General features: G+C 39.7%; 1 protein-coding gene across 6 annotated transcripts in view; it reads right to left on the reverse strand.

Annotated features, from left to right (window-relative positions):
- Positions 1 to 27,988, reverse strand: part of CLSTN2 (calsyntenin 2) — a 328,090-nt gene that overhangs the window by 195,819 nt on the left and 104,283 nt on the right. For all 6 annotated transcript variants that reach the window (XR_009278086.1, XR_009278085.1, XM_058843586.1 and 3 more), the window contains exon 2: positions 4,302 to 4,424. Coding sequence is in view for 4 of the 6 variants with exons in the window: in XM_058843586.1 (XP_058699569.1) it covers positions 4,302 to 4,424 (123 nt within the window). In the remaining 2 variants the exon portion in view is untranslated. The remainder of the gene's footprint in view (positions 1 to 4,301; positions 4,425 to 27,988) is intronic.

Genomic DNA, 27,988 nt, shown 5'->3' on the forward strand with positions numbered 1-27,988 from the left:
CCCATGGATGTCCCTAAATGAGCTAAGTCCACTTTGCACATGTACAATGCTTACAGTTTCTCTGTAGGTTCTGTAGGGGTTTATTTTTTGGGGGGTATTTTTTGGCCAAGGGAGGGGAGGAGGGCCAGGGAATGTTTCTGATACCCTGCAAAAGGCTCCAAGGTGCCATGGTGAGTTTAGTTATTTTAAAGGTCAGTTGTATTTCAACACCAGTCTGTAAAAATCCTTTTTGGGCCAGGACTTGAAAAACTGAAATACAGAAAACTGCTGATCCTGAAACTTCTCACAATCTTATACTGTTATTTTCAGGCTTTCTTCAAAACTAGGAGACAAAAAATACAATTGCATAAAAAAGAGAAAGTGAGGTATGCTTATACCATGATAATGTTAAGAACCAGGACTTTACATATACTTCAATTATTCACAATAAATTCATTAGATGGAGACACCAAAAGCCATTCATTGAAGTCTTGTGAAAGTCTTCATGCTCCAGTTATGAAAAATGCTGATCCCATTTGACAGCCAGCACTTCCACAGGCACATTTAGTCCTGTTAGTCTCTCCATAGTCCTTCCTGGAACACAGAGCAGTTGGGAAGGAAAATGCACAGAAGAGTCCTTTTTCTCCTGTCATCACCCCTGATGTTAAACCTTAGATAGAGGTGGAAAAAAAGTGCAGATTACAGTGATTTTCTCCTGTGACCACTCAGGTTTGATGTGCACCATAATGTGTGCACTACTAGAAGGGGTTGACAGACTTACCTTAGTAGCCATGGTGATGAAAAAAAGGCAGAGGTATTAGAAAAAATGTTTAAGTTTCCATAAGTGAAAACCAAAACACTGTTTGCAGCTTGGAGTAGGCCTGTGCCACAAGTAACATTTAAACTAAAAAAATGAGATCATGGGGATAGATACAGAAAACACATCAAAGCACTAAGAGCAGACAAGAATCACTGAAATTATCAAATTAATTGGTAAGAGCAGAAAGGTACAAACAAAAGGACTAAGTTAAGCACATGTCCAAAAGAACTACATCCTCACGTGCAACATATAAATATGGAATAAGTAAGTAATAAGCTAGTAGATAAATTTATTAAATAAAGAGGCATTTCCCCTACCATGACCTGTCATAGTGATAAATCCCATAAATTCCCCTAAACTTGTCTCTGATGGAAGACGATGAAAGGAAGTGTATTTTTAAAGTCAAATGTACACTAGTACTACTGAAAAAATAAGTTTACTTCTATAAGGTAACACAAATCCTGATGGAAGAGCCAACAATCTGCCTGTTAACTATTGCAGGGGTTTTTGCAGAGGAGAAATCACAGAAATTTAGTCTTACTACAGTTTGCTCAAGGAGATCTCAGCACAGATCAGAAACTGCCCTGACGCATTCTTGAATTTGGGCCTGTTAAAAAAACAACCAACCAAACAAAATGGAGAATTTTCCAACTACTAGAATGTTTTTCTTCTCCAGTATTTGCACAAAATACTGAAAATATTAACAGGTAATGATAAAGGAACAGTTGGAGCTCTGATTCTCTGTTACAATGGAAGACTGATATATTATACAACTGAAATTTCCACATCTAAACAAAATATGGCCATAAAAGATATTCCACATTACCACACTATTAAATGAACAGCTACTGAATATTGTTAATTTTGTACTTGTATCTGTTTCAGTTTTCTCCTACTAAATATATGACGCAAATTGAATTTTCCACAAAAACCTTTATTGAATTAATGATATTATGAAACCAAATAAAAGTACATGATATTGATGTTGGAGTCTGAAATACAGACTGTGTGCCCTTGCTTTTAATGTTTAGTTCTGGGATTCAAGAGAACACCTAATTTCATATAATATGAAATTCATGAGCATGTTTTCATAGTGATACATGAAAACAAATGCTAAAGTTAGATAAGAAAGGTAGGTGTGTAGATTAGAAAGTTTCTTAAATCACTGGGTGAAAAAGTAGTTTAGAGAACAGGAGACAATATGGAGGATTTAGGGTGTTGTCCCTTGTCCTTCTTCTTTCTTCTTCATGTCCTTCTCCTGGAGGTTTTTGGGTAATAGTTAGTAATTGGATAGAAAATGCTGCAGTGCATCACAGAGGTGATGGGTCATTGGGTCATTAAGAAAAATAATATACAATGTCTATTGTTAATTGGGTAAAAATAGGTATAAAGATAAAAGAACTGCGTAATTCAGGGCCATTTTGTGTATCAAACATGAAGTGTGCCACAAGGCCTTGTTTGTACCATCAGAAGAAAGAAATGTACCAAATTGCAAAGATTAACCTTGAAACCAGCCTAGAGAAACCTGTTAACTTTTGTAAGGATCCTGCAATAAACACGAGAAACAAGATTCTAACGAGCTCGAGAGTTTACTTCAAATAATGAAGATTGAGATAAGTGGAACTCCCCACGAGGGAGGATCCCGGGAGAATTCAGCCCAAAGGAGGCTGGGGAACTATAGGAAGCTGTATCTACAGAAAATTCAGCCCAGAGAAGGCTGGGAGACTATAGAAAGCTGTATTCACAGAGAATTGAGCCCAGAGAAGGCTGAGAGACTAAAGAAAAGATATATCCACAGAGAACAGAGCCCAAAGGAGGCAAAGAAAAGAGAGACAGAGGTAACAATTAAAGCAAAAATTACAACAGAAATAGGAAGTTCCTCCAACATTTAAAAAGACAGGAGTTTTTAAAAAAAGTGCATAGAGGTTTTTCCAAAAAACAGGGAATGCAGGCCCTTCAAGGGAATGAAGAGCTCAATCAGTACTATATTACTATGCCTGGGCTGCAGATCATGAAGCCAAATAATATCAGGATATGAACTATTAATATCAGGGAATACACAGAAAGTACTTACCCTTGTAAGAAGTAGATAGTTCTCACAACAGAAATACTTCAAATCAATAAATGGAGAAGCTAAATGAAAACTACTGTCTAACAGAACCTGTATCACAAAAGCCAAAGTTCAGTATTTGAAAGGATAATTTTCTACATGAAAAGTAAATCACTATTTAATGAAAAATATGTTGATTCTCCCAATGTAAAAGCTAAGAAAATAATTAGGCTAACGAATTCCCAGTTGGAAGACTTTGCAGTGGCAGTGACAACAGCACCTGATTAACAGCCCTGGAAGGATCCTAAGGGAATGCAAGCTAAAGAATTCAATCTAAGATGGAACACCCACAGTGACAGAAAAATTTAAAGAAAGGAAAAAAGTCAAAAGGGCCTCTTTTCACTAGGAATTGATCTTCAGGCAGCCAAGTATCACTGGGCACTATGAGTGACAAACAAATCTTGATATTAAAATGGGGGTCAATGTATAAAATCCATTTGAGACCCCCGGTTTGACAGGGTAGGAGTTGATGCCAGCATAAGCTTTTGGGAAAAGTGACTGAGAGCAATACCTTCAAGATGCTGTAAAATGCTGTTTGGGACAAGCACTTGGACTTCTGGGACAACTCCCCAAGAACAAGGATACTCACCTTTACCAGTTCCTTTCCTTAGAAAAGGTGAAGATTCTAAAGCAATATTATCTTTTTAACAACTGCACCATCTTAGGATCCTCAGAGCAGCTATCAAGCTTTACAATTCTCCCTTTTCTTCAAAAAGTATTTTTAATGAAAGACAGAATTTAAGAGAAAACTTGCTCAACATGCAGAAGTCCCATATTCTGCTTAAGAGACTCAGGACAGAAAAATGTCAGGTAAAATAGACTTAACACAAATTCAAACTTGTATATAACATACATCTACCATACAGAAATCTGAGCAAAAATGTTCAAAACCTCCATTAAATTTTCTTAATTCAATCAACTCTTGACGGTTACGAAGTACTTACACAGTAAGATATGATTTGAGCAACTTTAAATATTTGTCACACGTTTTATCCATAGCCAGGGAACAGAACAGGAATAGAGAAAGCAGGGGCTGTTACTGCTGAACAAAATTAATTATGCATTATTACTTTAGGAAAATGCTACAATTCATTTCCATAAAAGCAAATTCAAGTGTAATTGCATAATTATTGTGTTTTCATTACAAATATATTGATAGCGGGTGCCTGCTGTTATTATTCTCTTTATTCTGTTCTGCTTCACAACAAATTCAGTATAGGAAACATCTCATTTCAGGATCTGTGGGCCAACAGTCAGGTCCTGAACACTCAGAACTTTACATAAAACCTTGACATGGTTTCAAATTGCACTGGAAATTCCTTCCTTATAAATGCCCATAAATTCCCAATGCATTCCACAGGCTGAAATGCTGCTGCTCATGAACATTCCTACCTGCAAAGGGAACAGGTGCATCTTTATCCAAAGCAACCAGGGGAGGGTCCAAGATCACAGTGTCGTTGTTTTCAGTTATGATTCCATGGTACGATGTCTCAATCCAGGGCTTGTGTTTGTTCACTAGAAAAGAAAAAAATATGTCTAATTAATTTGGTTTGTGTTTCATATCCATTCAGCTCTGTAAAGAGAAATTATTTAACATACTTCCAGTATTAATGGTATTACTCAAAAGCCACTAACAAAATCCCTACAATAAATATTCAGATATAAAAGAAAAATGGCATGCACATTGTACTGCACTGATGAGAAAACCAACACTTGCAGACATCCCTCCAATTAAGACACCAACATAAAAAGGCGATTTGGAAAATGATTTTAATGTGTTCTCAACTGTCAGCCTAATTAGGTTCAGACATTTTTTAAGGATTTGCTTTCAGGTGCAAAAGAAAGGGCATGCAGAGAAACCCAACTTGACAAGACACAAAGCAGAATGGTGAGACACCAGCAGAGTGGGTGAGAACACTCTACTCTTGCTCACCCTCTCACTTTGTGTTTTTGGAAAAATACCTACAATTACTTCTGTGTTCTGTACATTGTTGACAAAACAAACTTCTACATTTTAATCACTGATAAAAGTCTGCACTTCTTTACAATTTAACCAGGGGATCTGAAGTTTTTCTGGAAAAACCTATCCTTCAAATCCAGCTGTTGAACGTTTGGATATCTGGTCTTGAAGCACACAGGAAGATCACACAAAAAGTTGTTTAAGGAGGGGCTACACCACATCGCCAGATTGTCTTATTGCTGAACCCTCTCCATTTACAACCCTCTCACCATCCATCTCCTGCTGACTGGAAAAGATGAAGACACAAAATGAAAGAAGGGGGAAATGTAAAAGGCTTAGCTTTGCTCTGCTTATAAATTAAATTGAGCTTTCTTCCCTCAGGCACAATCTGAATATTATGTCACTGGAACTCCTACATAAGGAATACAATGGTGACATCTAAATGAACTTCAATTTGAGGAATGTACTCCCCCAGGCAAGATGGAGCACTGCACCAAGGAATATCTACCCCATTTGCAGTAAACCCAGATGCAAGGTAATATCTACGCCTTTCATTTAGCTGTGTGTGCCAGATGCTGAGGAAAATACCTGGTAAGTTAACAGAAATCACCTTAAAGGTGGAGAATTTACACTCAAAGTGATACTAAATTAAAAAAAAATTACAAAACAAAATAAATTCCACAGATACAACTGCAAACTCTTTCCTGCCTTGTCTTCTGTGAAAGTCCCAGACATCAATGAGATCCAAGTTTCTCCCTTTGTTAAGAAAGCAGTAAACCCACCAAGACAATGGAGAGGGCTCTGGCCACCAGTAAATGTGGGCAATTAACAAATTATTTTTTCTCACTGGCTATTTGGGAAAAGCATATGAATATATTTATGGCAAACTGAAATTCATTCTTTTCCTTTCTTGTTTCTTTGTTTAACCATTAGGAAACTGGACTTGGGAAGACAGATCCTTCTAAAGCTGAATTATTTTATATTCTAGCATTAATCTGGGTGCTTTAAGTTCATTTCTGTGTTGCAACAGATCTTTCAGAAGAAAGCATACTTATCTTCACAGCAGTTGGTTTTGTCCGTTTTTGCAATAACTAAGCAACAGGAAGATTAAACTGGGGATGTGTCAGTGAAAGGTGAAATGGAAAACAGGGATCTCAAATCTCTTTATCTTGTAATGACTGTGCAGCCAGAGGAGAAATTGGTGAGTTTATGTAATAGATGAAGGCCAAAAGTCTTGTCAATGTTGAAAAATGAGAAGTGATGGATGCAATTTCAGAGCTTTTTATGGCATTTGGGATTCTGGTTTGCAGGGCAGCTGAAGTATTCTGTATTTGTTATTGGAATAGGTGAATTGCCTGAAGACACACTCCCACAGAAGTGCTCCAGTGGCACTCAGGTGTGCCTCGGGCTCTGCGGGACACAGGCTGTACTGAGCCAAAAGGCATCCCTTGATTGCGGGCAGATGCAATTGAACCGCAATGAAACAGAAAACAGGAGCTCACATGAAAAGGGAACTCCTTATGAAACTCATATTTGAAGTACCAAATGCTTTTTATTCTTCCTGCTTCTGTGAAGGGTCTAAGCTCTTAAAAAACCAATCAATCAAACAAAAAAACTCAAACAAGGAAACAAACAAAAAAAGCACCAAAACTTTCCTTTTACTGATTCCTAAAGAATGCTTTTGATGGCATTTTTACTTAAGGAACTCTCAGGATACAATGAGTACAATTCTACCAGCCTCAGCTTTCTCCAGGTGGTGTCCAGTGAGCAATAACAGCAGTCAAATGAGTGACAGCAACAACATTCCTTAAATTATATTGGGGGAAGAAAATAAAAGTACATTACGAACAAATGCTAAGGTCTAACAAAAGTTTAGACCTTAGAGACTGGTACTGGGAAGAGGAAAAGAACAATAAAGCAAAAATAAAATAAAATAAAATAAAATAAAATAAAATGAAATAAAATAAAATAAAATAAAATAGAATAAAATAAAATAAAATAAAATGAAATAAAATAAAATAAAATAAAATAAAATAAAATAAAATAAAATAATAAAATATCAAATTATTTGCAAACTCTTATCTTGGAGATTAATCTTGGAGATTCATACCCAAATGTAAAAACTATGACTATATAAACTTTATGTGTCGCACTCAGTGGAAATTTTACAAATAATGGAAAACATCCATGCTCTTTAGGAGTGCAGAGCAATTCTTTTGCATCAGATGATCCCTCTTCAAATATTTTCGCATTATGAAATTTATTGATCATTTTACACTGTTCCAGATTCTTGCTTAAAAACAAGAAATCTCTAATCCTGAGATGAGCAGCTGTTGTTCTGGCTGGAGGGGTTGTTTATATTCTCCCTGCTTAAGGCTGGTAAAATATTGCTATAGAACTAACTGTAGAAACCATTCCACAGGCTTTCATAAAATAATAGATTCTAAAGGAAAAAACTTCAGATATAACATGATCAATGAATACTTGAAGTTTTTTACTCTGAGACAAAAGGACAACTACAAAATGTTAGACTGGTTCAAGTCAGTGTTTATCCACAGGTTAACACAGCTCTCAAACCTCTGATATTTTCCCATTCCTATGCGGTGTCTTCAAAAGAACAGAATTTTCAAAATTCAAGTGTTTTGTCTTGTCTTATTTGAGCTACTGACTCTACTTCAGGATATGTGAGTCAGATTTCAGGTTTCCAAAAACATAGTAATGCCACACTGCATTTATTTAAACACCACAACAAAAACATTTTACCACGCTGTCTATTTCAGGCTGTAAGAAACTGTATGCTTAACTAGAAAAGAAAAAAAAAAATCACATTATTGAAATAAAGTTCCATAATTTTGATTTTATACAGTGCTTATTAGAATATTTTAAAGATTATCATGTATCCATTTTGGAATTCTTTAAAGTTTTAAGTAAGATGGGACTTTTTAATTTTATCTTTTAAAATGGAAAAGGCAGGAATGGCTAAAAAATATTTCAATGCTTCTCAACAATGCTTACAAATTCACAGCAGTCTATGAAATAAATTGATACGCAGAGTCCTTTTCTTTGGTTTGCTTTGCTAAAGATGATGGAAGAGATCTATACACAGATTTGTATGTGGTTTCTGGAACTAAAAAGGCAGAGCACTACACAGTCAGTTAAGCTCAAATGAGCAAATAAGCTGGATAATCAGCAGGTAAGAGTTATACAAAAAAAATACTTTCCCTCTTAAGGCATATTAAGTTGTAGCACACTGATATTAACTCTAAAACTATGGAAAAAAAAAAAAAGAAGTTTTGTCTTTCTCAGAAAATATCTTCTCTGCAAGCATTTATTGTCCCCCCCTTTCCTTGCATTTGTCTAGCTGGGTGGAATTACAAGGCTTGCATGAATCCAAACATATTCAGTTAAGACACACAGATACCCATGCTGTGGGTTATTTGCCCTTTTTTAACTTGCCTCCCTTCCTAAAATTTACTATTCGTTCACATAAATCCATACTATAAATAATTTATAGCATCTAGGATAAGGCAATTAATCTTCCTTTATTACAGCTCGAGGTCAATCCATTAAAATTTGTCTGCACCATTCCCAGGGCATTGTCCCAGTCTGTCCCACCAAAGGCTGTGATCACAAGCCTTGGGATGCAGTGAGACCAGAAAAGTGCCCTCTGTGCCCTCTGCCAACGTTCTGGCCATGGAAGCAGCTGAATGGAACTCAGGAAAAGCAGCCCTGTCTGAGGTAACTGCAGGGAGCCCTGTGCCCCAGCATTGCTGTCCTGAAAGTCAGCGCAAGGACAGCCCCAGATGGAACCAAACGAGGGCACAGAAAGGCCCAGGTGACCTTCAGAGCACCACAAGCCACACTGAGCTAAGACAGGGAATTCAAGAGTGCAGGACATGCACAGCACTTCCCAAAGGCAATCACAGCCTGGGCATTACATCTTCCAAGTCTCAAAGCCTGTGAGCAACTGAGCTGTGATTTGTCAGTGCAGGAACACAATAATAACGGGAGTACAATAAGGACAACATGTCTGAGGACATCATCTTCTGAGCAAAGCCATCTTGTCTCTCAGCTGAGACACGCACTTGTTTGGGCCAGGGGAGACGGGGAGTGAGTAGAAAGCAGCACGTGCACAGGGGACACACTGCAATGGTATTTGCAAAATTCACATGGCTTCTGACTCAAGACAGAAAATTTCACTGATTCAAAAATAACATATTATAAAAGAAAAAAGTGACTATTAGAAGGTTTAGCTCCTGACACCAGGGCAAGATTCAATATTATCAGTTGATTTAACTGACAATCTCTAAAGTTCAGGCAGCTAAAACCTGAGGTAGCAAATTATAATGGTTAAGAACGGCTTTATGAATGCAAATGTTTTCTTTCTTTGTCTCCTCTAAATAGCACAATGGATTTATTTTCCATTTAATTGTGTTGATAATATGTTCTCTCATCTCTAGCTTAAAGAGGTTGTCAATTCCAGAAAAATTGGCAGAAAATTTAGTTTTTCTTACCACCTCTTTCAACTCTAAGTCTTTTCATCTGCTAACTTCAATGATCTTCAGCTCAGCCTGCTGGAATGCTGTGTAGGTGTCAAAGGCCTTCCCCTCAGAACCAACCAAACTGAAGATGCCCAGGAAGTCTTTGAGACACACAGAAAATCCCATTAAATCCCATTAACTCCTGCAGAATGCCAGAGACTGAACTTCCTGCCCCCTGTATGCCGCAGCCCTGCCCTGCTGGGGGATGCTGCACAGCCAATTCCAGAGGGATGCAGCTGCCACAGGCACCATCCCTGCAGCTGGAAAAGCCCCCAGCCCTGGACACACTGAGCTGGCTGTCACCCCTCTCTGGGGACTGTGCTCTCCTGGGGACTGTGCTCTCCTGGGGACTGTGCTCTCCTGGGCAAACACCACATTTCTCAGGTGTTTCAAAGGAAATGGCAACTAAAACCACAATCTGTCCATTGCTGAGTTTCTGTGAGCTGTTCCCTGGAGAGTTTTTACAGCCCTGGGCTCTGGTCCAAGAAGAAGAAACTTGAAAGAGTGAGGTCAAAAGATGATTTTGACTCACAAGTGTGGCATGTGCCATGGTCATTCTTTGATGAAAAACCGAGACATTCTGAAAACACATAACCTTGCACAGAAATTCACTAAGAGTCCCCAGCAACTCCAGTTTCTGGTAACTGAAGTATTTCAGAGATTGTGTTTTTTACTAAGATTCCTCCAAGGTATGCCTTGAGATAGAAACCTGGATTTCTAGAATGAGTCGAGAATAGAAACCAAAGGCAGCAGCAAAATTGCAGATCTTATAAAGTAGCAGCTAAGAATAAAAATGTTCAGAAGACAGGCAGATTTGGGGGCCTAGGTCACTAAAGAAATGAGGATTGGAGCTTGAGAAAGAATTTAAGACTTTCTCTGGAAGGCAGAGAAAACAAGGACATGGATAAAGGTATTTTCGAGGAAAAAGAAACTAAGAAAAAAGAGGAAGCTGAAAATGTCTGTGAAGTAGGAGAAGTAAATAAATGTTTGTGTTTTACAGGATTAAATCCTTCTCATCATTAGGAAAAAAACCCACAAAAACATTGAGTAGCTTTATCAGGAGGAACTGTGTTTCCTTACCTACAAAAACCCTGAGAACTTTCCAGAAACGTTCAGATATAAAACACATTTATATGTTTTGCCAAAGACAAATTGTAGAGAAGAAATTTATTCTGTCCCACACCCTTCATTCTCCCTGTGATGCCAATGCCTGAATTACTGAAATTCCAGTAGTTATGTTCTGGCTCTATTTTTTGATAGACAACTTTAAACCATAATGGTTTATGTGCTTTTACATAAAATAATATGAAACTCCTGCCCCAATTAAAGCAATGGGAGTTTTGATACTAAGAGCAGTTAAAGCAGAATTTATACGATTTATGATGTGTGGTGATGTGAACTCTTTGGAGAGCATTTTAACTGACAACACATTATGGGTAGTGCATCTCAGCAACATCAAATTACTCAGTGCAGCTCCTGTGGATGACTTGGCTCTGCTTTGATTGTGCAAAACCTATCCTGCACCAAACCCACTGCACTACATTTTCTGCCATAACACATCTTCTGGCACCCGAGAAAAGGCCTTTCAATAATGACAGTTCCTAGCAACAAAATTTTTCTTATATTAAAAAGGAACATTTGAAAAGGAAGACTCTTTAGGTAGTAGTTAATTCTTATTACAAACTAATTTGACCAAAAGCACTGAGTACCTTGCCTAACAGACTTGATAATATCAGTAATTACTCTGCTGTTGGCTATTTCTAAAGTAAAATAACATACTCTGTATTTATTCTGACATGTTGAGATGTTTATGCAGCTATAAATATGCTTAATTCTCTTGTAAGTCTGTTTATTTGTTTGGGGCTTTTTGTGAGTGGGGGAGAGAAACTTCTTAACACTGACCAAATAAAAATTAAACATTTAACAGAAACTTTGTGAATACTTTGCTCAACCCAAACTTGTGTGGTTCAGGAAAAAAACAATCTAGCTGCAAATTTCTTAGAACTCCAATTACAATACTGACATGTAGAACTTTCAGCAGCATTTTTTACATCTGACCCTAATTTCTGAAGAGTACATTTTGAATTTACATATGCATACAGGAATTAGCCTGTACATCCTGCCTCATTGCCCTGTTTTAGGGAATGGACCATGTAGTTGTGATCTCTGGGCCCTGAACTGCCTTTAAAATGAAAAATTATTTTAATTAACACAAAAGACATTTCAACTCCTTCATCAACATGTCCTTATAAATGTATCTATTGATAGTTGTCATAACAAACAGACTTCAGGGAATGCACACCTGAATTCTGAGCTCCCACAGTTTCCATGCCTCAGCATTAAGAACAGGAAGCTGCACGGGTCCCATATCTAAGGAACAAAGCTGGAATAATGGGATGTGTTCCCAGCTACCCATGGTAACTTTAACAGGATGTACTGATTGCATCCTCAGACATGAAAGTTACACAGTTAAAAAAATGTTTTCATTGATGTCCCAAGGGCACAAAAAACTCACAAACAAGGTGTTTTCCTATTTATTTGTACTCAAAAAGTACTTCATTTATCTTGCTTATCAATGCTGACCTTCAATTCAACATGAATTCCTCATGAACAGCTTCATTCTCATTTAAAAAGACATAAAGCTTGAGATGCCCCATATTTATTTCTATCATTTAATTTATCTTCTTCAATATTTAATAACTCCACACTCACTGTATGAAGCTGTCCCTGTCTTACATACTTTATCTCTTTTTGTTTCGGCTGAAAGTTGTTCAGAACATGGGTTTATTTTTCCATTAGGAGCATTAACAGCAGGAATTTAAAATGAACCTGACTCTCATTCCTTAAATAGCCAAGAATGGAGTGAGCTCTGAAGAGTTCTGTCAGAACTGGCCAGGGCTCCCAGCACTGTTTCACTGATAGAGCACAATGCCTTGAAAATACTGCAGATACTTCACGTAATGCTGAGGAACACACAGATCTCCAGTGAACATTTTTGTCATGACAATGTGTTTTCATAGGAAGAAAAACAAATAAAAATCAGTGGTTCTGCAGAAAAGCAAGAGCAATCCCGTAACAGCACCAAAGACAGACCTCACTGAGGAGCTGCAGGCCTGCAGGATGCCCTGTTTAACTGAAGAACTAATTTCCGTCTGTAAAACCTCTCTTACTGCCTGAAATACCAAAACCCAGGGATTCCAACTGCTGCTATTTCTCCCTTTGAATGTCTCAATTATGGCATCTCTAAAGCGAACATTGCAGCTACTACAGAACTTGAGACATTTTAACACTGCCTGAGCAGATTTTCAAAGGTTTTTCAGCACCTTATCATTCAGATTAGCAGGTTTTCCTTCATAAATAGTACTTTGAGTTGAAGTTTTTAAAAAGGATATTAAGGTACCTTGGGTTTCATGCAATTATGTCTCAAGAGTTTCAGCTACAATACTATGTAGCTGAACAGTATTTTGAAAAATTCCAAGTTAAAACCAGTTACATTATGAGGCTAAAATAAATGAAAAAAAAAAAACCTTAAAAAATGATAGCCTTTATAAAATTTCATGCCACACTATGTATAGCACAGAATTGAGTGCTATCACAAATTTAATTTCTCTGAAATCCTAGGCTCCTACATATAAGCCTACACATCTGGAAATCTTGGGAAATGAGATAAATCCTAATGCCATGGATTTCAAAGGAGTAAGTAGATTCTTCTTTAAAAAAATAGAAGAAAGTATTGATGTTTATATTTTTATTATTTGTTTAAAATGACAGATTTCCATACAGCAGAAGCTGAACGATATTGCAGTAGAGAGAAGCTGATCACGTATAGGACAGGTATTGCTGCAAATTACCTGTCCTGTACTTCATTCAGCAGATCCTGAAAGAAGCTACTAATATTTTTCTTTTATATGGCAACCACTCCTTCCAAATCAACCATGTTGGTTTTGAAATTGTGACTGCACTATAGAAGACATGGTTTATTCCCTGATGAAAACCAAGAAACTCCAATTCTTTAAGAGGGAATTACAGGAAGAGTGCAAGAAACTGGGAGAGACTGATAAATTCTAGGCATGTTTGTGTGGGCAAAGGCTCATGAAGCTGAAAGGTCAAGAAAGAGATGTGAAAATGCACAGAAATCCAGAGCTGGCAGCATGAGAACCCTTTAGAGTACATCTCTTCTGACTGTCTTGCACCATTGGGCATTATGGGCAGACCACAGGGGGACTGTACATGTCACATCCACTTTTCCCAGGACTGGGACAGCTCACAGATCACAGGGTGGCACAGCTTTGTTCCATGCCCATCAGGGTCATCATAACCTTCCCAACAGCCATGACCAAACCCACATATAAACCATGAAGTGTAAAAGTAACTACCAGCAATGCAGACAGAAGTGCACCACAGAGAAACACAACAGGAAGTCAATTTGCAAGTCTTTATTTTGTGTTCAGATGTCTCTTAAGTCAAAATGTACCTCAAAATAAATCTATTAGCTGACTTTCCATCCTCACTGCAAACCCCTCAGAATATGCCTTTAAATGGCATATGTCACACGGTCCCATGCATACATTAAACAAGGATTATGTAGATTTTACTACCACCAGTGCACAAGGCAGGTGTCAGGTGATGGTGTTGCCCTTCTCAGTCCCAGCAGAAAGCTGGAAGGCAGTAAATGACACACAGGCAGCACAAAGGTAACACTGGAGCATCTCCTTCTTTGGTACTGTCCAGTGCAGTTCTATCCACGCTGGTCATTTCTGACACTCTCTGCTGTCTCCTGAAGAACAGCAGCTTTTAGGGACAGAGCCCCACTTCTTTGCGCTTTCATACAATAGCTCTTCTCAGTTTGTGGTTCTGATGGAAGCTTCTATACACTCCAAAACAAATAATGATCTGTCTACCCCCCAAAATTCAATGGGAATGTGGGTGTTCTAGACATTGTAGGAGTCAAGACCTCTGTGTTTCAGCTCTCGAAGGCAGAGAATGCCTTAATTCCATGGGCTATGTAATCCATATGGTGAACACACCGACATGCTGCTTTTCATAACTATTCTGCATTCTTCAGACATATTCTAGCTACACTTGAATTTTTTCTACTTTTTTTTCTTCTGACAGCTGTGTCTAGACCTAAGAACTGCCTGAAATAAATATGGTTTTAGGCTTAGATGTTTCTGATTATAAACAGCTCTGACTTCATAATACAATGCTTAATTTAATTGACTTTTATGCACCTCCTCATTATCAATGCAGTATTTCTTTTTTCCAAGGCAATCTTTTCTCTCAGTACATTTTCTAGAGATTTAAACCTAAAATTATCACTGATCCTATTTGAATGGTTTATTCTTCCCCTCACCTCTTTTTTTTTTGCATTTCAACCTGGAAACAGGCTCTTATTTTTCTTTCTTCCCTCAACATTCTCGAGTATCTTCTAATTGCTGAGTGTTTTGAAACATATCAATCTATTTACATAGAAATTATACTGCCAAGAGCCAAGTTTTAAAATGCAATTTAAAATGCAAGTACTCCTTCCCCATATCCACATTTACGTACTTAAATAACAAATGCTGAGTACAGGTGGAGCTTGGGGTGAAATTGTGGCACAATTTTCCTGCATTAGGAGTCAGGAGTTCCCACAGTTTCAGTCAGAGCTGGACCATGACCTTGCATCAAATGACAAATTCTTGTCCCCACATGGCTCCAAAAACAGCATCAAGATGCTTTTTGTATTTCAGCCTCTTTAGGAATGAGAACAAACTATCAAATTCCACAATGTAGTTTCCAGCTCTCCTAAATCTTGACTCTGAATCTGAATCTTGACCCCAAAGAACCTCCCTGCACAAATATCATGTTAGCCTGATCATATAAACAAGTGAGGAAGGAGATATCCAAGTAGAGGAAGGTAAACCTAGAAAACACCTGAATGCACAGGTTACCTTTTCCCCTCCCTCTGGTGTTAAACATAACTGAAACCAGCATTCTGGGGTCTGCACAGCTTTTCATCAGATGCCAAGATAAATATTATTCCAAGGTTTATTTTAGGGTTTCTACTTCTTCAATAAAATTGCAGTTCCTGCCCACTTTTCTGCCTTCCTCGGACAATACCAAAATTTTGACTTTTAGACTTGGGGCACAGGGTATAGGGGACCCCACAAGAAACAAAGAACTGGGGCAAGGCTGACCAATCTTTCTGACCGTACAAAACCACATGGTAACACTGCCTCCTCTTTCTCATGAAAAACCTCATCAAGCCAACAGCTGGGTTACCCGTGGTAGGTGACAAGGCAGCAGCTTCTGTGGGATGGGACATTCACTCACTCCTGTGGAAACCAAGGGACATCTGCACAGTGATTCCTGCTTGGCAGCTGTCCCCAACAGCAAGCACAGATATCTACCAGCTCCTCCCTTCCAGCACAGCCCTGCTGCCCATCCAGTGACATCCCCAGCCCTGCTGCCCATCCAGTGACATCCCCAGCCCTGCCGTGTCCCAGGTGACATTCCCAGCCTGGGAACGGGGCCCTGAGCCCAGCAAGGTCACATGTGGCTCATGAGGAATGGACAGCACCAAGGGAAATGAAGGAAAATCAGATGATGCTGGAGAGCTGCTGGTCTGCCTTGTGATGTAGAACATTCTGTTGTGCTACAGGCCATCACTCGCACAGGAGTGAAAGAACCACTGGGCAGCCAGACAGGAGCTCCTGCCTTCAGACAGCACAATTCCAAGGAGCGCTCACTGCTTAGGACATGAAAACTTAGCCACATTTCTTCTCCAAAAATGACAATACTCATTTGGAGAAAATATCTGATTTTAAGAAATATGGGAACACTATATGCAATCAATACTTTTTCCTCCAAAACAGGTACTATATAATACTGGAATAATTAATTGCTCACAAGAGCTTGATATGAGTACTTGCATAAGATACATTCTTTGTCTATAAATTAATTCATTTTTGTCTAATCTCAAAACCAGATAAGCTTCCATTCATTCCTTATTAGTATTCCCTGATAATTAAACAGATCATTTCCTAATTACTGCTGTCTGCTGTAAAAAGTTTCCAGGGCTCTGGTTAATGCAGAAAAACTTGTTTGTCAAACAAAAGACAGACTGATGGAAGAAAACTGAAGTTGCATCTTCTACCCATTTGGAATTTTTTTTGATTAATTGGTTAAGTCTCATGACTAAATATGAAACACTATTGCCCCTCATCAGTTGGTCCCTAATTACAAACCACCTCTATGAATTTCTAATATGAATGATTTTGACCCGTGACATCTCAGCTTTTGTCCTACAGTACTGCAGATGGGACACTTTATTGCAAATTTCATTTTACACTTTTTATTGTGAAAGGTATGGAACACTGAGCAATAATTATATATTTTACAGTTCATTCATTTCAAACTGATCATTTCATATTCATTATTCCAGTGACAGACATGTCATCTCAGTTTTACCCCTCATCATGCACATCTTATCTGCATTTTAGCGAGCAACAGAATTTTGTAAGGAGATTGCAACCAAGTTTCCATTTTAAAAAACTCTACCAAAATTCAAACAAGTTCTGCTAGCTCATTACACTAACTTTAGGGGCTGCTGTCAAAGAAACAGCTGACAAAAAACACACTTCGGATTTTTACAACTTGGTTTAAAAAACTAGGTTTGGGCATAAAAATATACAACTATATAAATAATTCCTATGAAATATGAAGAAAAGGTTAAAGCTCCTGGACATATTTTCAATAAATTAACTTTGTATTTCCTAGTACTTCAGATTTCACCAAAAAATCATTAATTTTTTGTATTGCAAAAAGTCACCCTGGTGATAGCCAGGGATTACTTGAAAATGTAACATAAAGAACTTTTTTTCTGTGCTTCCTAAAGCAACTTCTCCAGCCGATTTCTATGTTCCAATCTATGTAAGAGCTCTCTGGATACTCTGTTTTTGCAGCTACTTTCCTCAGAAATAATTGCTGATAATCAGAATCTCTTCATCCATTGATTGCAATGGATATATTCAGTGGTATATTCAAAGGATGCCTGGCCCTCACAAAACTTGGGTTGCTAATAGAAAGTTGTTCTGCTCTTCCTTTTAATGTCCCCAAGAAGAGGTTCTGGCTCCAAAACAGGAGGTTATGATATAGGAAATATGGCATGTTAAATAGAAAATACATGGAAGGAATGAGTACAGTTGGAGAGCAAGCACACATAAAACACCAAACCAGATACACCTCAATGCAAGCCAAGAGAGGATAAAATGAAGCTTTGTGATAATCTCAGCTGAACCACATCAATGACTAAGCACTTCCTTTGGGTGACACCAAAAGGGACCAAAACGAGACAATCTGTTCAGTCCCCAGCCTGGTGAGAACTTTCTGTATCAGTCTGTAGAGCTCAGGAAGGGTGTGGCAGATCCCAAACGGGGGGGGCACACCAGATCCCTCAGAGTTTCCTGACAGGAGCCAAGATCTCCACAAAACAAGTCAGCCAGGATGCAGAAGAAACTGCCTGGAGCTATTTAAACAAGCAGAAATGACACCATATCATAAGTGGTAAGGCAAAAAATAATTATTATTTAAACACCAACAGCTGTTTATTGCCTGATTTGGAGAGACCAATGCTTGAAAGGATGGTAGAATGAATTAAATCACAGCTACAGCCTTTATTAATTTATTTGCATTTTGCAAATAAATAAAAGTTCTAAAGACTTCACCTTGAATGTATGACCCTCTGTGCAGTAGCAGAAAGGTCTGGATTTGTCATGTCCTCAGCTGAACTATACACAAGATTTATCTGATCTAAAAGCACACTTGTAACTGCCCAGAGCCTGTCCTGGATAAAACCCAAAATAATCCCACACAACTCCAGGTATTTTGTGACTTTGAAACTTCATTCATTCAAGATCCACAAACAGCAACATGACAATCACACTTAAAAACACCAAAATTGTAATATATTAAAATGCAACAAGAAACAGCAGAGTTCCTTCAATGTTTGGATCATGCTTGGGAGCCTAGGAAAGTGACTGCAGCTACATAAGTGCAGAAATGACACCCTGTAATCACGTAAACATGAATTTTACAAGGCTGGCACAGGGATTTGGCAATTGGCTGTGTTTATATCAGCACATCTTCAACACTGCTCATCAACCTTTACTGCTATGGCAGAGATTAAAGAGGCAGGGGAGCAAAAAAAAAACCCAAAAATCCAGACTAACCTTTGGAGACAGAAAAAGTATTTTATGTTATTTGTGTCAGTAATGGAATCTACAAGCCCAATTAAGTAAAGTCACCTGACTGGCAAGGGTCAGAGGCCTGCACTGGTTCAGCAAGAACAGGCAAAAGCGGCCTCGTGTTTGACTGCTCTCACATCTGGGCAGTCCCACACACAGAGGAGGCAGAAGGGATATGGAATTGAGCAGGGTTTGGCAACCCTTCAAAAGTCTCTTCCCTTTCAAAGCAGCACTTTGAGTGCCTCTATATCAATGATGCCCCTGAATCTCCCCAGCAGCAGCAGCTCCACATCTCCTGTCCCTTGCAGGCCTCATCTGAGCACGGAGGGGGAACAGCAGGACCTGCACATATGGGAGCTGAAAGGTTCTGTAGAACATGGCCTGGGAGCCACTGCCAGACACTGCACACACACTGCACACACACAGAGCTGTGCAGAGATGGCCCCTGAGCCACTGCCAGACACTGCACACACACAGAGCTGTGCAGAGATGGCCTGGGAGCCAGTGCCAGACACTGCACACACACAGAGCTGTGCAGAGATGGCCCTTGAGCTACTGCCAGACACTGCACACACACAGAGCTGTGCAGAGATGGCCTGGGAGCCAGTGCCAGACACTGCACACACACTGCACACACACAGAGCTGTGCAGAGATGGCCCTTGAGCCACTGCCAGACACTGCACACACACAGAGCTGTGCAGAGATGGCCTGGGAGCCAGTGCCAGACACTGCACACACACAGAGCTGTGCAGAGATGGCCCTTGAGCCACTGCCAGACACTGCACACACACAGAGCTGTGCAGAGATGGCCCTTGAGCTACTGCCAGACACTGCACACACACAGAGCTGTGCAGAGATGGCCTGGGAGCCACTGCCAGACACTGCACACACACAGAGCTGTGCAGAGATGGCCCTTGAGCTACTGCCAGACACTGCACACACACAGAGCTGTGCAGAGATGGCCTGGGAGCCAGTGCCAGACACTGCACACACACAGAGCTGTGCAGAGATGGCCCCTGAGCCACTGCCAGACACTGCACACACACAGAGCTGTGCAGAGATGGCCTGGGAGCCAGTGCCAGACACTGCACACACACAGAGCTGTGCAGAGATGGCCTGGGAGCCACTGCACACACACTGCACACACACAGAGCTGTGCAGAGATGGCCTGGGAGCCACTGCACACACACTGCACACACACAGAGCTGTGCAGAGATGGCCTGGGAGCCACTGCCAGACACTGCACACACACAGAGCTGTGCAGAGATGGCCCCTGAGCCACTGCCAGACACTGCACACACACAGAGCTGTGCAGAGATGGCCTGGGAGCCAGTGCCAGACACTGCACACACACAGAGCTGTGCAGAGATGGCCTGGGAGCCACTGCCACACACTGCACACACACAGAGCTGTGCAGAGATGGCCCTTGAGCTACTGCCAGACACTGCACACACACAGAGCTGTGCTGAGATGGCCTGGGAGCCTCTGCACACACACTGCACACACACAGAACTGTGCAGAGATGGCCCTTGAGCCACTGCCACACACTGCACACACACAGAGCTGTGCAGAGATGGCCTGGGAGCCACTGCACACACACTGCACACACACAGAGCTGTGCAGAGATGGCCTGGGAGCCACTGCACACACACTGCACACACACAGAGCTGTGCAGAGATGGCCTGGGAGCCAGTGCCAGACACTGCACACACACAGAGCTGTGCAGAGATGGCCTGGGAGCCAGTGCCCCTCCCAGACACATCACACACCATTATCCCAATGTGTTTAATGTGTTCATACATTTTAACGATATGCAGATGACAAACGACGACAAGCAAGCTGACCTAACAAATGCTGCACATATTTTCATCAGTCTTACCACTGATACTACACTGCACATTTGCATAACAAAGTGTAAAAACATGCAGGCCACATGCTTGTATCATTGGGAGGGGCAACATGGAAAAAAAGTCACTGAATTTGCTTGGTATGGCCCTTGTTAATTAAACAATATCACAAATAAGAGCCATGCTAACCAAATAATTCATCTGCTCCCTCCTACCTAACACCAGCAACAAGTCTTCCTTTCACTGCTCCTTAATTAAAACTTAGTAAAAAAGAAAATGTTATGATTATCATGCAGATCACATTCGCACTGGTGCAACAAGTCAAATCAGAATTTAAGCAGCTGATTTCAAGGTAACAAGTATATACCTGTTATATATATAATGTGAGTATATATTCATCACTATGAGCTGCAAGTTTTGTCATACTTCAGGGCTGGAGTAGAATTCCATGGATGAAAATCCTCTGCGCTGCCTTTTACCCCGTGTTTTTGACAAATAACTCTGCACTCCCCTGAGGCTGGGCCTTGGTATCCCACTGGGAATGAGCTCCTGAACTACTCCAGTCTTTCAGGTCAGTGCATCAGCTTTGACAAGATCTCCCCACAAAGCTGCAGCTCAGCTGCTTTGCTCATTTCCTGCCCTGGACCACAACCCATCACTACAATCCAGAGCCCACCAATATTCTGCACTCCAGCACCTGCCTGAAGGAGGAAGGAGTTGGTTGAAACTTTTTCTTCTCTTTCTGCATGGATCAAAGCTGTTGGTTTTGTTAAGCACAGGTTTTAGGACAGAGCCTATTCAGAGAGCTTAGCAGAGCAGAAGCACTTTGAGCAGTGTCCAGGCTTTGCAGGGAAAGCACTGCCAGAGGAAAGTTTTCTGCTTTTGTAATAGCATGATGCAATGCCAGCATCTCTACTGTGCAGGCAGCATGGTGCAGAGGTTCTGCCTTTCTGGGGAGACAGATCTGCCAGCTACCTGCAAAATCTGAGAACAAAGGGCTGAGGGAAAAGGCAGCTCATGTCTGCAGGTAGCTTCTAGTCTTAGCCACTGAATAAGGGACAGTGTCAAAAAACTGAGTTTAAATAAAGAAAACAAATGTCACATCAAATATATTGTATATATTATTTTATATATATATATAAATTATAACCATTGAATTTTAGGAAGGGGAAGAAATATTTGTTTATAAAAATACTCCTGACAGTTGTTTCATTTCTTTTGTTTTTGTTTTGTTTTTTTTAATTCAGTCATATTCTATAGAGAAATGCTGTGGCCAGGTTCATTACCAAACCTTTTTTATCAGAAGCAGGACAACAACCTACACAAGTCTTAATTTGATGGACACTGAAATGAACATAAGTCAGCTCTACTCCAGCAGTTTCACTGTATCCTGGGCTTCTGTAGCCACTGTCTCGTACCAGCATCACCCCCAGACAAAGATACTCAAGACAATGTGCAGCAATGAAATCTTCCCACACCCCACACCTTCCCCTTGCAAAGGCATCTGTTGGGAAGTCATTTTCTTTTGGAGGATGTAACAAATACCTGCTGAAAGCTTCTGTGCAATAAAGTGTCACAAAATTCCACATCACAACTATAGCAGAGCAATCTGAAACAGCATCACAGACATCAATGAGATTATTGCAGTTTTAGGCCAATAACCTGCCTTGGTCATGTTTGCACACAGCTAGGAGACAGGACTGAAGAATCTTTGGTGAATTAATCCAAATAAGACCCCAAACCTATAAATAAATTAACTTTTCAATGTGTATTCTTCCAGCTTCTGATTCTACTTCTGGGTTTATTCCATGGTCATCTTGTGCTGTTTGCAATAGAAAGATCATTAGAAAAAATACAGGTTCTAATCATCAGTTTCAAATGCAGTGGTTTAAACTGCCCCCGTGCAAGCCTCAGCATTAACATCAACAAAATGTGCAACTGGGTTTCTTTCTGAACCAAACAAGGTTAAAATGAAAGTTTTTTCAGACAAGAGATTATGGGTGATGGCACATGGCCAAGACAGGGCTCAGCTCCAAGAACATCACAAGTGTTCACAGTGTCACTTACAGCAAAACACTGCCAGCAGAGAGATCAGGACAAGGAGAATATCCCCAGCACAGTGAGCCCTGCAGGACTGTCAGCAGTGTACGGCCACAAGCTCCTTTGCTGCTCCCCGGTGTGCACACAAAACAATTCCACAACAAGTTAAAAGGAAGGGACACGGGTTGGGGCTTTTTCTGCTTGGTTTCTTCCTTTTTTTTTTTTTTCTATTGCCTTAAACTTTTAAATGTTATAGACAGTGAACTTTATTCCTGTACATTTGTCAGTCAGTGTTTGGATTCACTTATCCTTGTCTGTTTCTGGTATTGATCACAGTGTATTTACTTTTTTCTTTCTTACTTTTTACAGCAATATTTTCATATTTTTGGTTTTTTTTTGTTTTTTTTGTTCTTTTTTTGGTTGTTGCTTTTTGTTTGTTTTTAGCTTTTTGGTTTTGTGTTGTTTTGGTTTTTTTTAGCTATCTTCTATACAATGGCCAAAATATAGCAACACAAATTTCTTCTTCCCAAGGGAATGGTGCACATTCAGAAACTAAAGCAGTTTCAGGGCTCCACTGAAAAAGGACAGGCAACAGTTATGAGTACACTTTTAAGCTTTTAAAATAACCTTTTATGAATCTTCATCTGAGCCAGCAGTTACCATAAGGGGCCACATGCAGACAGACCAGACCTTTTCCCAGCTCCTTCCCTCATCATTTCCTTCAGGGCATTTCTCAGAGGGCAGGATTATAACCCTAACTCTATTACACCAAACTTGCACCCCAGATCTAACATGCCGAGCGGTCTCATGGCGATGCTGAAGTATTCTTTTATGAATAGAAAAGCTTCTAAATTATGAAAATTAGGAGTATATTGCAATCTTCAGACTACAATACACAATTCTCAAGGTTTTGAGGAAATCCCTTGAGCTGTGATTTGAGTGTGAATCTATGAATGCTCCAGGCCATTCCAGTGCAGAGCCAAAGCTTTACGAAATCACGAGCACTCACAGGTCCAGCAGGGACACAAGTGAAAGGCACATCCCAGCTTTCAGAGAGCCCGTTCTAGCAGGTGACAGAGCTAGCACAGCCTCAAACCCGGCAGAACAAGGCAGTATCTCTGACCTCAGCAGCCAGCAGCATGAAGTGACCACACCAAATAACTCTGCCTGACATAGGGATCTGGTCACAGAACACAATTTGGCAGCCCAACCCCAGCCCTGAATCAGGAGTGTAATTCTTAATGTAGCCTCATTTCAGATTTCACCTAGTTCTGTTATCAAATGGGTAAAATCTGGACAAGACACAAAAAATCTGCAAGAAAAGCAAAGCAGAGGTGGCTCAGACCCCTCAGCTGAGGGCAGCCAGAGGTGGCCATCACAACCCACACAGGTGCCCAACTGCCTGCCTTTGTTTTGGTCTTGTTTTTAGAACTATTTAATCACTCACAGACGTTCTCAAAGCCCAAGACCACACCTCTCCAAATTCCAAAGCAGCATGAAAAATGTGTGAATTGTTTTTCAATGGCACGATACAAATATTTTGGCTGAACAGTAACTGGAGATTAAACTTTGGAATTTCCACGTACAAAACAAACATCAAGAACCAACCCATTCCTCACAACCTCTTCATGTGCCCCACATGCTCTACTTTCAAGTCTCAGCTGATGTTGAACCCCTAAAGAAATACCCTCCACAGCAGCATTTTAATGTATAATAAGAAAAAGATGAAATTTAAATTAATCCATTGCAATTCATTATTACATTGTTTCATTCATAAAGTGAACTTCTCCTCCTTCCCCAGATGATAGGCTTTTCCTCCTCTTCTCTCTCCCACTTTAGACTCCTGTTTTTCCAAACATGACTTGCAGCTGCATCCACTGTAACCCTCGAGGAAGCTGAATGTTCCTTTTCTATTAACAATAAATTATAAAAAAGCAGGTACTAGCAGGCTTTGGGAGTGTTTGGCTATGGGGCTGCCCTGACCTGGACATAGTAACAGCTTTATTTTGTGTTTTTAAAACAGTTCAAAGTAAGCAAATTGAGATTATAATTCCATTTTTTGTTATTCTCTCTCTGTATAGCCACCCTATTTCAGTACAAACACACTCTCCTTATTCTTTTGTTTGAAGAAAGCACAAACAGCTTTGCAGTTGTTTGCAGTTCTTGTCATTCTCCTCAGAAATTTGCAGATCTCCTCACCTCCCTGTAATTTAACTATCACATTCTTTACACCTCTTACAATGAAAACAGAATTCTGAGCAACATAGTAAAGTGTGCACTCAATAGCCCTCAAATGTTTCTTTAAAATTATTTTATTCAGACAGCATATATTTTACAACTTTTATTTGTAGCCATAATTCTGTTCCTTTAAGTAGTATCATCTCCTTGATTTGCCTGCAGGTGTTAACAAATTATGTTTATAAAAATTAGGAGTACAAAGTCAGCTTCCTAAGACTTGTAAGTTGTAATTCTATGGAGATAAATTATGTTTATAAATTATTCTTTTAACTGACTGCTTTGTTACATGAATCAGTAGGAAAAACTAATTTTATTACTATTTGTTATAACAGTGGCATGGATTTGCTTTTTCTGAGACATGGAAGATTACAAGCACAGACACCTGTCCACTCATATAGTTTTTTACCAACATGAAAGAGTGGAGTTGTGTCACTATGAGGAAAATATCTATTAACTTGTCAGTTATGATATAATTTGCCTTAATAATGTGTAGCAACTGCAAGCTCAAAAAGTGACAGATAAAGCACAGATATGTCACAGGAGTGAAATACAGAACAGCAATTAGCATGGAATGAAAAAACACGGAGATGCAAATGAGCAGAGGGATAACATCTCATCTGCAGACAGAAACTGTGTGACAGACAGAACCCAGAGAGGATCAGGGGCTGTTCTGTGACCACTGCTTTGCCAGCAGATAAAGAATCTGCCTGCTTGTATTCTGCTATGGACAAAGACCTGCCTTTGGGCATCCCAGGCCATTTACTACTAAACATGGGATTGTTTTCATTCCCTCTGCGGCAGGGGAGCACAGATGAGCCAGACAGACACCAGACATTTGCTCCTAGAGCAGTGCAGACGCATTCCCCCTGAAGAAGAAACTGTTTGTAGGTAGCACCACATACTGAGGACTCAGGTGTAATAATTTCTGGCTGACAGCCCAAGCCCTTTCTTTCCACCTGTTTTTCAGGTGGAGGAATTAAACCGTTTCTCATATACAAAATGACAGTCACATGAAAGTACTGGCAGTAAGAGTCTGCATTCAAAACTAACAGGATTATGCAACCCACAAGTGTACAAATACTATTATCTCTTTTAGTCTCATTATATTAACATTTTTGAAGTGGGTGAATGATAAATAAAAGCAGTAACTTGCACTTGCAGGAACTTCTTAATCGACATAAAGGGGCAAGGATAGCAGTCTGTCAGTGTTAGGTCTGATCAGCCCCGAAGCTACATATCTTTTTTAGGAAACAGAACTGAAGTAGAATGAAATGTTGAGCTGACAAAAAAATCTGACATCCCTTTTATAACAGAGGAAACAAATAAGCCAAGAAGAAAAGATGACAACAGGATCTACTATATACTGAAACTAATGTAACAAATGTAACCATCCCAATCATTGTAAATTATTAAAAGCAATGACATTTTAATTATTATGGGGTGTTTTTTAGCTTAAAACTAATACTTTGGAAATTAGATCCATGTCACATGAAGCAGTAGTAAGACAATAGGACAGGTTCCATCTCTGGAACACATTCCCAACTGAACTGACAAAATAGCAATAGCTAGAGGTAAAATAAAGGGAATATCAGATCTTACCTAGATGTCATCCAATATGGATTAGACACAGTTCATAAAAGGGATGCATGTTTAAATAGTGCTGGCCGAAGAGGGCAGAACACACTCAGTAGTGAAAGTTCCAGTCTGAAGTCTTCAAGATGAGTTAATTGACTTAGGGGTATACACTTGTATATTTTCAGCATGTTGAGACAAAGGAATCTGCTGGATCAGTGTCTGCATAGATTATCTGCCATGTCAAGTGCCAAAGTGCCAAGTGCAGAACAGAAGCCTGTCAGAAGCAGTTCTTCTTTCATCAAGAGTAGATACAGAGGTAACATTTGTAATGAGTCCTTCAGACCAGCTGCCCTTTGTGCTGGCTTGTGTCATGCCTTGTTTCTATCTAGAACTCTGCACAGAGCACACTGGGATAACCTCTCCCATGGAGGAGAGAGGTGCACACCAACCCAGAGGCACTGAGCTGGGATTTAAGCTGCAAGCAACATGCTGTACAAATCAAAGTAATTCAGTAATTCTTTAACTGCTAAATAATGGAGAGTCACACCACACGCCTACAGCTAGCCAAGTAGTATGAAAAAACAAACAAAAAAAACCATCCAAAAATTAATACTCACAATATAAACTATTCATTGGTTACTTCAGTCCTCTCCAACTGTTTAGCATTAGAGTAACTGCTCTGATCTCAACATATTAGACATGATTTTAATGATGTACCAATACAAAAAATAAACACAGCCACATTAAAATCCATTTCCATGCACTATTATCTATATACTCACTATTATGAGTAGGTTACAGGAAAGACTTCATTTTAAGAAGGAAGTTATTTTCTCTTCACTAACAAGCTACTCTTCTCACACCTTTAGAAATGAATTAAATTATCCATTCAATTATTCAGTTAGTCAGAGTCACACTTTGCTATTTTTCCTCAAGCAGAGGGGTCTTAACTTTGACTAAATCTACCCCACATTCTCACATATTTTCCACAGCGACTGAATTGGGTACATATGGTACTCACTGCCTGCTTAGCCCTGCAGGGAACCATCACAGCATCATGCTGTGAGGTCACACTGTGATGGGATCATTTAAATTTCTTCAGGACCAAAATTATGCTTCATTAAAAAAAAAAACAACTAAAACAAAACAAAACAAAACAAAAACCAAACCAAAACAAAATATAGAAGACAGAGAGAAAAAGTGTTACTTTTTACCCACAGGACTTTGGAATCACACAGCACAATTTTATGCATGGAATTTGTGAAACACAGACTAGATATTTCAAGAAAAAATTAATACTAAACAAAGTTGGGCAGAAAAAAGTTCAAAACCAGTCCAGCATTGTTACAGAAAAGCAAAACAAGGACAGTACAGGAACAAAATGCAGAGGCAGGAAACACTTATTCACAACAAAAACTTTCCTTAAGCCTTTCTACTGATAAAAACATATTAGAGAATTATTTCCTGAGCGTGTCTGTTGTGGCCTTTCCCCCCACCCTGAGGCCTCATTTATTATTCAGTCTGACAAGAGCAGATTGCTACAGCCTGAGGCTGTTTAACCTCACCCTGACTGTAGACTCTGCCACAGGGGCCCTGGTCCCTCTCTCACACCCCAGCCACAGCCACAAGCACAGAAATCTTCATCTTCTT

Source organism: Poecile atricapillus, chromosome 8 (assembly GCF_030490865.1).
Source record: "Poecile atricapillus isolate bPoeAtr1 chromosome 8, bPoeAtr1.hap1, whole genome shotgun sequence".
NCBI lineage: Eukaryota > Metazoa > Chordata > Aves > Passeriformes > Paridae > Poecile > Poecile atricapillus.